Source organism: Euwallacea similis, chromosome 25 (genome assembly GCF_039881205.1).
Source record: "Euwallacea similis isolate ESF13 chromosome 25, ESF131.1, whole genome shotgun sequence".
In the NCBI taxonomy this organism is placed as follows: Eukaryota; Metazoa; Arthropoda; class Insecta; order Coleoptera; family Curculionidae; genus Euwallacea; species Euwallacea similis.
Window position 1 is genome coordinate 1,786,913 of NC_089633.1, and position 13,751 is coordinate 1,800,663.

The window sequence follows — 13,751 nt, forward strand, 5'->3', positions numbered from 1 at the left end:
TCGTAGCTGCAGCTCCTCGAGGTTATTTACAAAAGTACCATAGACTAATGTTTTCAAATATCTCCAAAAAAATAAATCTTAACGGGTTAAATCAGGCGATCTTGCAGGTCGTAATGCAGGTCCACCCCTTCCTTCCCATCTATGTGCAAAAGTTTGATGTAAGTATAATGCTCTCTTATGGCAATCGAAAAAATGAATCAGAGGACCATCATGCTGGAACCACATTTGTTGCCTTTAGTCTAAAGGAATGTTATCCAAAAGATCATTCATTGCGTTCTGCAGAAAATTTAGGTAAGCAGCGTCTGTTAATCGGTTTGGTAAAACAACAGGACCTAGATAATACCCATCCAAATTTTTAATTAAAAAAAATTGGCTGATGTCCAGATTCCATTAGAACATAGGGATTTTCGTTGGCACAAACATGCGTATTGTGAAAATTAACAAGTCCATTTCGTGTGGACACGTCCTCATAAAAAAAAGAATATAGACGAGAAAACGGGGGATTCAGAGTCATTGCGTAGAAACTAGGTGCAAAAAATGAAACGTGCTTGATGATCAAGTGAATACTTGTTGCACATGATACGAATAAAGCAGCAGCTCGTGGAGGATTCTCCAAACCAAAGGAGTACTAATTATTCTCTCCTCACTCATCCTCAAATTATGCTCTATCCGTCATGCTAGAATTTCTTTTTCTGCTCTAGAAGTAGATACCGACCTTGATCTTCCCGGTATATAACATTTTACGCTCAATGAAGGGGTATCACGCAATCTTTGATGAAGTCTTTCAAATACACGATGTGAAAGAATCTGGAGTTTTGGTTAAGCTTTATACATGATATGTACGTCGGTTAATTCTAAATTAGAGTAAACAACCATTGCAAACGAAAACTTGTGCACTGACAACAGTCAAATACCTAATATTTGTATTATGATTAGAAAATGCAAGATTTTGCAAAATAAAAAAAATGAAAAAAGTTTTGCTTCAAAAAAGCATAATCTTCCACATCTTTGAAACTGTTACTTTCCGGACCCACGCTTACTAAGACTTTTTTGTTTATTACTAAAGGTTTAAAGTCTAGTACTAAAGGGTCTGCCAAAATAGACGTAGCAAAGTAAAAAATAAATAAAAATGCAAATAATATCGATTCAATCCAATTTATTGTTTTGTTTGTAACATTAATCTATGCCATTTACGTATAAAAAATAATATCTTTCAAATGTTTACCACGACTTGTTTTACAGCCGTCAATATGATGATCGAAATTTTCGATGACATTTTCCAACGTGATCCCTTCAATTGTATTTATCTCGGCAATAATGTTGTTTTTAAGGTCTTGTATGGTAGCTAGATGACTGAAGTACACTTGACTTTTCAAAAATCCCTACAAAAAATGTCGAGAAGTGTCAAATCGCATAAACGAGCGGGCCAAGACACATTTCCATTTCGCAAAATTATGCGTTGACCAAATTTCGGCTGCAACAACTCAATGTTTGCACGCGTTGTGCAGCATGTTGCACTGTCTTGTTGAAAGTAAAGGTCCTTTATGTCGATACGATTAATTTTCGGAAAAAAAAAATCATTTATCATGGCACGGTATCGGTCAGAATTCACAGTAACCGTATTTTCATAATCACATTCAAAGAAATAATAACCATTAATTCCTTTCGGCCACAATCCACACCAAACAGTTACTTTTGGAAGATGCATCGGTTGTTCTCGATATTCTCTAGGATTCTCACTGGCCCCAAATGCGACAATTTTGCTTATTTACCATTCCATTTAACATGAAATGCGCTTCATCGCTAAAGATAATTTTCGATGAAAAAGTGGCATCAATTGCACAATGTTCAGTGAGCCAATCCGAGAAAACAAGACGAGTAAAATGATCTGCTGGCTTGTGTTCTTGTGTTAATTGAATTTTGTATGCATGTAAACTCCAGTATTTATGCATAGTACGGCATAAACTGGTGAATGAAATGCCCAATTCTTGTGATCGACGAGTTATACTCAATTTTGGATCTTCCTGACACTTTCCTTCCACCTTTCCACTTCCACATCCACTCCTGACACTGGACTCCTCCCTTAACACTTTCTTTCACAGCAGCGACATTTTCTGGTGTAGGTTTTTTTCGTCTGCCAATCTTTGGCAAATTACTAACTGAACCAGTTTATTCAAATTTGTGCACTAAACAACCGATTGTGTTTTGATTTGGACGATTATGCTGACCGGGAAAATCACGTATTGCGCGAAACGTATTTTTTATTTTCTCACCATTTTTATAATGTTCTTGAATAATTTTAATTCGTTATTCAATCGTATACGACTCCACAGCGATAAATGACAAATATTTAACTACCAAAATGACATAAAGGGTGTTTCAAAAAAAGGCTTCAGGAATGAAAAGTGTGATTCCTTGGCCCATTCTAACAAAAAAAAATGTCTATTAACATGGGTCCGTAAACGCGCCGTTTTCGAGATACTGGGTGTCAAAAAAAGAATACCGGTGTTGCTGTCTTTGTTCTTGTTATTGCTTTCTGTTCATGAAACTGTACATTTTATTTAGTAATTGGGAACAACTGGTAAACAACTGGTATATCCGAGGCCAATTAATAATGTGGATGAACTACAGCAGAAAATCAATGCCAAACAATTAGATAAAATCCAGGGTTGTTCGAAAGAATAAGAGCTTCTTTTTGGCGAAGATGTGAATTCCCTGCACAAGTGGCAAATGGACATGTAGAACATCTTCTTTAAGTAAGGAAAAAAGTTAAAACTGTTTTTGATCGTGTTTTTTAACAAACCTTTTTTTTACACCTTGTATCTCGAAAACGGTGCATTTGCGAACTCATATCAATAGGAACTTTTTTCCTTATAATGGGCCCAGGAATTACACCCTTTATTCCTGAACCCTTTTTTAAAACACTCTGTATAATTGATAGAGAAACAAAAGAGCGTCTCTGTTAAATTGAGGTTTACTTTCCTGCGCCACATTTAGCGGACCCTTTATTACCTTTTTAAATATTTTACACTCTTTTTTTAACACCTTGTATAGCCAATAATTAGCAAGTAAATTTCAACCCGCATCATCTCTGATATAATTCTGGGCTTGCCCCTATCTTTGTTTCTGTTGTTCCGGACTGCTAAATAGATTTAGTGGTATCTTAGTAATTGCTATCGTCTTCGCCTCACCCGAATTCTCCGAAAGCCCTCCAAATTAAAAATGTATTCAAGTAAGTCAAGTCGAAACAAAATTAACGATAATGAAAAATCCAATCCAAGCAGCCGATTTAATATTCCATTAGGATTAATTATTTCTCTTCATGCAGAGTCTGAAATAAAACTTAAACATTTATTCGTTTTAAGGCTTATTCAGTAATTAAAATGAGTGGTAAATGCTTATAAAAGAGGAAGAACTGAGAAATCTGCATAATTTTATTAGAGAATACCTATTTGTGTAGTTAGAGCGTAAGGTGCTATATTGTCGCTCGATGAGGATGGTAGGAAGAAAAGGAGATTTCGTGAGAGCGTCAAAACTTTGTGCTCGAATTACTTCCATAATTTTCTCTACAATTATTTAAATAAATGCTGAGTTAGAAACGAAGTTTTTAATTATGGAAATATCCTATAAGGTTGTTTGGCAACCTCGCAGTAGCAAGTATTATAATGTTAGATTTACCGGTCACAAATCAGTCAGTGGGAACATATCTACCTGGACAGTCTCCTAATAAAGTGCGTTTCACACTTAGCTGTAGGAAAAAAATTGTATCTGTAACCCAATCTCAGGCAAAGGTGTCATTTCAGAATTCTTTCCATTTTATTAATCCAATTGGTGGCCAAAATAGGGGACCGTTTCCTGGAAACATGGGTTTGGTCTTACTCCCTTTATGTTCATATTTTAGGATCTAATTTTCTTCTTGTTTCAGCTTAATGGCACTCCTGAGAGAGCTTGTTACTCTTAAAGCTTAAAAGAGAAGTAAGGGGAATGGAAGGATATGGAAACAATGGGTAAATCATTCAAGAGATATTATGCTCCAAGGATAATAATTGTAGTGTTGGGCATTCGTGATAATGAAAGTTTAGTCCATGTTTCTGATGTAGTGTTTGTGACCAAATTTCATTATTATCCGAACAAAGGCGCATAACACATATAAGAATATTACTGAATAACCGATTCCACTGTGAGGCCGCTACACTCTCTTCGAAGGGTAATGTTGCGTCCCCAAACTGCTCATTTCTTATGCAGTCAATGTTTCCTCCAATGCCTGTTTACGAAGAATACAAGAAGAAAAACTCGAGATAGTTTCATAGGTCAGAGACGCGTGGCAAACTTGAGGATTTTATTCACGTTTTTCTAAATTAAGAACGAGACGTTTGAGCTGCTACAGTGTTGTGTCAGGGGTAAAACGAGTGGAGAAAAAAGCTGAATAAAAATATCTGTAAATGTGGAATACTGCTGTGGATTGTAAAGGAATTCATGCGGAAATATCCGCCGAATTTTGAATAAGTTTTTTTTGTGATTGGTTTTGTGGACAAATCCGTTTTATATGGAAAATAAGTTTTTCCTGTTCCTTTTCACACTCCTTTTCCCTTTCCATCTTTAAATGCAAATGAACCAGGGAAATAGGTTATCTTAATGTGAGAATTTTATTCACCACCTGTTCTACACTAAAAATCAGGTATTTCAATATTAAAGAATAAAACGACGGCAAAAAAGACACTGGCGGAAAAACACATTGGCCCGAAAAAAATGTTTTTTCTCCGAGCTTGTATTAATGAGCACTATTAGCTTATGACTTATAGACAGTTTTATAGGTGTTTGTGGAGCTCATTTCAGAGGCAGGTTGTCAATGGTTTCTGTGTGGTATGTCGTACGTCACTATACAAGCAGTGACCTAAATATTCACCTTTTCGATGCTTTGGAAATGGCACATTTTCTCCCTCCGCTTTTTATCACTCAGTAATGGGGAATATAGGTTCCGCATGTCGATTAATTTACAGAACACATCAAAGAATTTTTTTTTAATACTAAATTTTCAAAATTTTAAATTTAGGAAATTTATTTTTTTCCTTTGCAGTTTTTTTATTCAACGCTGTACACCTCTTTTTTTCGTCCTTAATATTGGGAAGTGTGAATAACAGGTTGGGTACGTCGATCCTATAACTGTTATTATATGAAGATTTGGGCGGTATCATATCTTTTACCAGTATTGAGAACTTTTCTAAGACTCGATATTTGCAGAATTTTTTTAAGATTCGATTATTGTTCAAACAGAACAACTCTATTCTGTCTTTCTCAAATGACACTGTCTGTTCTTCCAGACGCGAGATGAGAATTTCAGGTTTTGTAAATTAAAATTAGAACTGCCATTCTGTCAAGATCTAAGGACGCATTGTGTTTCAAACGACCGTATTTGTGATTTTCAAAAATTGAACTCTATCCTTTGGAAATGACACACTTTTGTCTCTGATTTGTGCCAATTGGAGTGAGAATTGCAGGTTTCGAATGTCGATGTTGAAATTTTCGCTCTTGGAAACTATTAAGAAATTTTCGGATTTTCTTCGGTATGTGTTTTAAAGCTAATTTGGAAGCAGAATTCTTATATATTTAACACTTTTTCCACATCGGTTGCATTGCATTTTATTTAATTTTCCCGCTCTACCCTATTTGTTTCAATTCATTAAACATTGATTAAATTTAAATAGTATATTTGAGCAAGCTGATTCAAATGAAAAAAATTATATCACAAACAGTTCCGCAATGTTTGGAAATTCAGTCAAACCTGTGATTTGGCGGAAGTGAAAATAATGCAGTTTATTTCAATATTTATACGCTGAAAACAAAGAAACACATTTACAGCTGCTGTAACTATTATGGCAATTAGACTATACGTTTAGTTTTGAATATAATTTAAAGAATATTTTTCTTTGTGAAATCTCCTATCTTAGACTAGATATTTTATTTTTTTCTTCCAGGACAGCTTTTTGCTATCCTTTCTCATCAATCATGAAATTGCGCATGACGTTGATATCCAGACAGGTAATAGTTTCCACTCATTTTCTTATTTGTGTGAACAAATTACTCAAGTGACTGCAAATTTACTAGGAAGATGAAAACCTTGAAGTAAAGGGTGTAGGGATGACAGGTCACTCGCCCTACGAGCCCGATTCTTAATTAGCATTTTCTAACACTGAAAATAGAGGGTATTATAGAAATTGTGACAAGAGGGCGCAGTTCGATTGCAGATGTAATCGGCTCATTATAGCACTGGCAATTTGTTGCATCTCATAATATTCTTAGCCGATAGTGTAACATGTCATCTTCTAAAGGAGTGTCCAGATTAAGTAACTACTTAGCTTTTATAACGATGTTGTAAAACAAAAGGGTAATTTAAGATTATTGTGCAACAATCTGTTGTTTCAATCGTCCTCATATTTATTTATAAACACATATTGATCAAAGTTCAGTAATAAAACTTCAACTTTTACAACATGTTGTAAAATAGGGACAAGTTCGCCCGGGTTATTTGCCAAATCTTTACAAGTTTCTATGGTATTACCGACTTTTATTGAATCAAAGAAAGCGTGTACCCTAATTACGCAGTAGTTTCCCTAATAAATTTAATAATCAAATAAAAATTTTTACATAGTCCCGACACGCCTTGTCAAAAAGTAGTGTATAATTACAGTACACGTTTTCTGTTCTTCAATAAAGATCGGCAGCATTACATAAACTTGGAAAACTTTTTTGAATAACCGCAGCTGGTTCGTCCACTCTTTATAAAATATTGTAAAAGTTGCCTATTCTGTTATTGAATTTTGATTAAATATGTGTTGCTGTCATATGTTTTGCAATGCAGTGCATTTTTCGCTGTTGTGCTCATGGAGTTTTAGTGATGTAAGCAAAAGGTAATTAGACGAATGATAAGTGTGTGATGGAGACAGGGTATCACAGCAGTACGCCTTAATTCGAGGACTGATCATGTCACAAAAAGGGCTTATTTTTCAATTGATGTGTTCTAAAATACCATTTCTACTGTGGTGTTTGTAGCAGTAAGGCTACATTTAAATTTATCATGAATTCGTTATCAAAGAGCGCATTCAAATTTGCATCTAATTCCTTAGCAGGTGTTCAACAGAAATTTGTTTTATAATTTCCTGATGAGCCTATTCCTTTGGTGAGCACTATCAGGAACATTATGGCAAATTTAAAAAAATATGGTTGTGTGAATTATTCTCACTTGTTAAAAACGAATCCAGACAACTTTAATCGAGAACATTTTTATTAGGAAGAAAAATTGGACATTGTCTTGCTGCTTAAAAAGAACCTCATAGTCTTATTGGCATCATAGCAAGTACAGTTGGTGCATCTAATTTAAATGTATACAACACTCTTAAAAAGAGTAAGAGTAAATCCTACAAACTACATAAGTCAAATGACATTTTGGGACCAGATCACGAGTTTTAGATGGTAATGTGTGAAACTTTGATGGAAAAGGCGAAAGTGGATGAAAATTTTTGTGCCAATATCATTTTCACCGACGGATCAAGTTTTTCATTGTATGGAAAACGTAATTCTTCTGTTAGTCAAGTCTGGGCCCAAGAAAATCCTCACGAGACTTATAATAAAGGCGCTCAGAGGCCTTAATGTTTGAGTTGAGATTTTGGACAATCACATTATTGGACGTTTCTTTATTGATGAAAATTTAAATATTTAAAAACACTTCTTGAACGTCAAGTTGTCCCAACTATTTCTGAGCTTCCTAATATTGAAATCAGTAACGTTTGGTTTCAACAAGACGGTTGTCCTGCCCACAACAGCCAAGAAGGTCAGCAATTCTTAAATCAAAATTTCCCTAATCGTCTAATTACGGGATTTGGCAATATTAGGTGGGCCGCTAGATCACCTGACTTAACTCCAAACGAGTTCTTCCTCTGGAATTATCTTAAATCAAAAATCTTCCAGTATGAGGAAGATCGGGCACTTGACTTAGCGTGATTGAGACAAAAAATTCTTAATGCCTGGCAATCAATTACGCCGGACATGCTACATAATGTTCGTAGGGAATTTTATGATAGTCTTGGGTATTGTTTAGCACAAAGGGGTGGTCAGTTTGAGCACCTTCTATAAACCTCTTTTTTAGGAAAGATAAATTTTCTTGTAGCTGCGATTTTTAATCTCAAAAGTTGAACTTTATTATAAAACGGAATATATGCGCGTAATTTGCGTCCTCCAAAATCACATAGGACTACACCCATCCTCGAGTTAAGACGTACTGCTTACGAGTCAGCGACGCTAGCCAACCGTTAAGAATGGAAGGGGAAACGGAAGTCTGTCTCCCTCGCACTTATCAATCGCCTAATCGCTTCTTGCTTGCACCCACTAAAACTCCATGCGTATAGCAGCGAAAAAGGTACTATTACTCTGGTCGCTGCCTCAAAAACCAATTTATCGCAAAACACTGTTGAATAACATGTTTGTTTACAATATCATTATAACGCACTTGTTACTAACTAACTTACTACGTACTCTGAACCCGACTCACAAGGGGACTATCTTTGCTAAAAAACAAGTTTTATTACATATTTTTAAAGCGCCTTAACAGTTTTTTGATAGCTTCCACGTTTTCTTCACCTCTACTATCAGGATTCAAAAGTCATCAGCTTGGAAACATACAGAAGGAGGAACTAACCTGAACTAACCTCCCTCAGCGATATACATTAAAAATAATCAGGGAACCAATATACCTAAAACAACTGCATCTCGAGTTCTACGTAATATCGTGCTAGACGATAATAAATATTTCAAGCGATACAATTTTCCACTGAGTTATGGTAAATTCAAGCAGGATGGAAATGGATTGTCAAGTGACTACTCGGCTCCGTGATATTATTTGCTTCTGTGATTTATAGACAAGTATGTCCGGGAGACAAACACAAATCCATTACTTTTGAGTTGTTTTGAGCCTTTAGATCTGAGATACCTATAAAACTGAATAAATTATATCTTCGATTTTCATTACGGAATTTATTTAAAGACATGATACAATGATCGACTAGTCAGGAATTTTATTTTGCATTTGATAGATTTGAGTACCTAACTCTTTTTTTTTAATTACATTTTATGAATGGCCCGGCCATACAACTTACCTATACAGGGTTCGCCTTTGAGAGCTGACATAATCTGTGTATGGAAAATTACAAGTTCAATGTATTATTTTTGTTTCTTAGAAAAACTTTGAAATATCTTCAACCTGATATGACTTCTGGTTAAACCGGAAACGGACCCTTACTTCATTCTTTTAATTGGACCACGGCAGTTTTTTTTAATGAAAATGGGTTTTCTGTTGAAAATAAACATGTTTCATAATACAACATAGTACCGACTCTCAACTGTTTTTGATGTACTTTTATTTTTACGATTTTTTTCACATTTGTAGAGCTTTACTAAAACTCAATTATTTACAAAACTATTTGACAGAGTTTTTGAAAAAAATTATTAAAATTTAGAATTTTTAAATTCAAAAAAGTTACTTTTTCAAATAGCACTTTGCAATTATTTTTGCACCATTAAATAGGTAAAAATAAAATAAACAAATACAATATACATCATAAGTATTAAAAATTATTGCTTTTTGATTAAATAGAGAGAAACTATAAAGTACTTTATACTGCGCATCAAGTTCCATAATGGTTATTTTGATTTTTTTTTTGTTTTTTTACAATATCAGGTTTTTCCCACAAAACAAAAATACAAACTTCAGAAATACATCAGACTTGTAATTTTTCATATACGGATTGTGTCAGCTCTCAAAGGCGAACTTTGTATGTACAGACTGGTAAATATATAAAGCGTCATCCTTGAAGTCTGAAAACTGGAAAGCGATAACTCTTTAACCCTCTTGACACAAGCTATGTTGAAATTTCCTCTTTACGTGAATTAAGCGTAAACTTATCTCCAGGTTTCAGTTTAATCCATATAAAAAAAATTAGTCTATCCCCGGTCTCATCACTTTTATAATCTAATTTCTTTGGTTTATTAGCACAGTTAACTTATGCGGGTTATAAATTCCAACTATCAAACTTTTTTACTCTTCTTTGGTAGTTTTGTTGGGGATTAAATTTAAGTTGCTCATATTTCGTTTATGACGCTCTTTAGGGGGTGGAAATTTCTCGTTGTCCACATCAATCTCTTTAAAGAAAGTGTATAGTGGAATGAACTATCTTGCGGCTATCAATTAGTTTAGCAGAATAGTCATAGAATTGCTACGAACGCTAGACTATCAATTTGGGATTTCCCCAAATCTAGAGAAAAACATCAGACGTAGACATATATAATTTTAATTTAAGGACTCTTGATATTCTTTCCAATATCGTCGTCATTGACAACAACTTGGACTAAAAATGGAGCGGAGTAGAAGCAAAATGGACGAGATTTTCCCCGTTTAATATTTCCTGAGAAAATCAGTTAAAATGGATAATGTCTTTCCACCCTTTATTAGACTTTTAACTTGGACATTATTATTTTAATTTAGTTAATTGGATTTTCGCTAATTCTATTCTTTCTTGTCTTCGCTCATGTCTTCTAAATATCATTGGCAAACATAATCTGTATTATTAGAAATGTTAAAATGAACTTTTAGCTTCTAGGGAAATCATAGGACGAGCAACAGTACACAGGGCTGACCTATAGCCAACAGCAATGGAGGCGAATGCAAATAGCCGCAAACATTAACGTTAATTAAACGCAAAGCCCGAATCAGGCATAAAGTCGTAATAGGCCTTAATCTTCTTAGACTTTTCCTACGACTATTTACATTCATCTTCATTAAAGGAATTATCAAGTATGTAGAATGAAAAGAGAGCAGGGGCTCCAATCCCATTTTTAGTGAGTGCTAACATTTGTATAATATTAATTACTAAGATCAAAAATTCTTGAAGATTGGTAAAGGTAGAGACGAATGCAATCAAACATGAAGAGCTGATGCATTTTACGGTGCAGGTGAAGTTGTTTTTCAAGGCAAAAAGGGCCTGTAGAGACAGTTTGGGGAAAAGAACAAAATATTTATTAATCTTCGTGCCATGTTATTTTCCCACATCTATTAACATGTTCAGTAAGCTCCTATCTAATTCTCATTGCTTTGGGTCTGAGTAGTCTTCCTTGTTGTTAACTTAGTCAACAAATAAATTTATACCTATTATCAATTTTTCTGCAAATTGTCTTAGAGGACCTAATGAGACTTTTTTTGTATACAGGGTATCTCAACTCAACAAGACATCTCATGAAATCTCCGATTTCGTTCAAATGTGAAAAACTGCTAAAACGTATCAATTTTAACTTGCGAGAGGGCCATATTATTATTCTGCATCCATCTAGCACATAAAGCCACCCCTTCACAATTTTAAATGGCAAGAGGGATCAAGTGACACATCATTTTGAAGCTGCTTCAATTCTCTATACAACCATTTTTTTTTCAAGCTTGAATGCTTGGTTTTTCAGAACACTGCTTACATAACTGTGAAAGGAATCAAAACTGGTTATGAAATAACAATTGGGTTTAACGAATGTATTGCTCAAAATGTTCATCACCAACTTCCATGCAATAGTATAACCGATTTTGAAAAGTTTCTCTAACGTTTTACTACATTTCTGACGTGATCAAACGGCACTCTGCAATGATTCAAACTCGAAGCATTTGTAGAGATGCAGGTGGTGTAGCATAAACCTTAGAATGTAAGTCGAATCAAAACAAGAAATCTAGGGGGGTTAAGTCGGGGGATCTAGCTGGCCATTCAATAAGACCTCTCCGACCTATCCATTATTCGGGAAAATGAGTATCTAAGGAACTTCGTAGTTATCGTACATTTCGTATCGTACATGATAATGGGAACGCACTCAATCGCATTGAAAGAGAAGTTTGGTTTGGTCGGTTCCTTGAAAATTAATGCCTTCTTCCAGTGCTTGGGTGATTAAAGGCTCAATAAACTCTTCTAACAACTGCTAATAACTTTCTCCAGTCAAATCGCTTTCAACAAAAGTGACTCGATGATGTGGTCGCCCAGAATGCCTGACCACACGTTTAATTTTTGGGGCGTTTGTGCGTGACTTACACCGAAAATGTGCGGGTTTGTATCACTTCAATAAAGACAATTATGCCTGTTCACTCCACGATTCAACATAAACAACCTTTCATCAGAGAAACAAATGTTAGACAGTAGATCTGTGTCATTCATCAAACGGTCAGTTAAATTTTCATAAAAATGTAAACGTCGATTCAGATCAACTTCATTTAATTCTTGGACAACCCTTATCTTGAATAGATGAAATTTATGTTTTTGGACAATTCGATGAACACTATTTTTTGACACACCACCTGCTTGAGCAATTTTTCTTACAAATTGCCTGTTATCGGTTAAAAGATGGCCAAAACTGGCCCCTTCAACACCTTCATTTTGGATAGGATGTTGACGGTTATGTTTTTTGTTTGTAACAGAGCCCGTTTTCTCAAATTTTGCAATTAAATTAGTAACGTACTGACGGCAAACTTGATGTTCCACATGATTTTGGTTGAAAAGTCTAGAAGCAACACCGATAATTGTTACATCCATAGTATAGTTTTACTGGTTCGATTCTTTGTTGAAAAAAACACGGTTACATAGAGAATGGAAGCAAGCAACTTCAAAAAGATGTGTCACTCGGCCCGTCTTGCCATTTAAAGTTTTTGCAGGGGTGGCTCTAGGATCTGGAGGGATGTAGAAACTACTTCGAAACCACAATAAAATTTGGTCTCCCCGCAAGTTAAAATTGACATATTTTAGCATTTTTTCCACATTTGGATTGAAGAATTCATGGGGTGCAAATTTTAGTTGGGACACCCTATATAATGCAATACGCCGATAACTTGTGCATTAGATTATTATACAAAAATTATTTGCAGTGAATTTGGCTATTTCAGTCGATTCACTAATATCCCTGAGATATTTAACAGTCCGTCTTATCCTATTAACTACTACTATTGCTGTTATATAACTACTACTGTTCTTTGTTTCCTACTCAAACCTCTCAATGGTTATGGGGTTAAAATATCGTTTGAGTGAGTAAAAGCTGTGACTATCACAATCATGTGTGGAATTGGTAAAGTTCTTCCAAGTCATGGTCTATCTTCTAGAACATTCAGCCAATTATTTTCTAGGGCTTTCGACTTCTTGTGTGTGCTTCTGTGCTCTTCCCTTCCCCAAAATACTTCTCCATCAGAGATACGGCTATTTATTCCTGCATTTATATACGTAAAATTAGAATTTGCATCAGCTATTGCTAACAGAGCAATATTGTGTGGGCCTTTATAATTATAATAGCCAGTTCCTGCCCCGGGACGAAATTTAATTACCATATATTTACCATCTAATGTTGTAATTGTATTGTGTTTTGTTAACCATTCTACTGATGTCTTGTAGGAACCTGAAAATTTTATTAACATTTAGCAATATACAGTGTGTTAATTTGAAAATGAACCACTCTCGATATTTCGGTAATTATAGAAAATATTTAAATATGCAAAAACATATTGATTTTATTTTCAAGGGGGCATTCTTTAAGTTGCTTTTCTATTAAATTGCATGCATCCTTTAGCGGGAGTGGAAACAACCACTAAAATCGTATATGGGAAGGAGGGTTCAGTTATACCTCCATTAAAAGGTCTTTCAATTACCTTTCCAAATGTATCTTCTTTTTCATTGAGAGGTTTTCGAAAA

General features: G+C 34.8%; 1 protein-coding gene across 3 annotated transcripts in view; it reads left to right on the forward strand.

Moving 5' to 3' along the window:
* LOC136416896 (trissin receptor-like) overlaps positions 1 to 13,751 on the forward strand; it is a 227,352-nt gene that overhangs the window by 86,462 nt on the left and 127,139 nt on the right. The window contains exon 2 of one of the 3 annotated variants that reach the window (XM_066402321.1): positions 3,926 to 4,007. The exons of the other annotated variants lie outside the window; for them this stretch is intronic. Coding sequence (XP_066258418.1) covers positions 3,985 to 4,007 — 23 coding nt within the window. The 5' untranslated portion in view covers positions 3,926 to 3,984. The remainder of the gene's footprint in view (positions 1 to 3,925; positions 4,008 to 13,751) is intronic. 3 annotated transcript variants of the gene reach the window in all.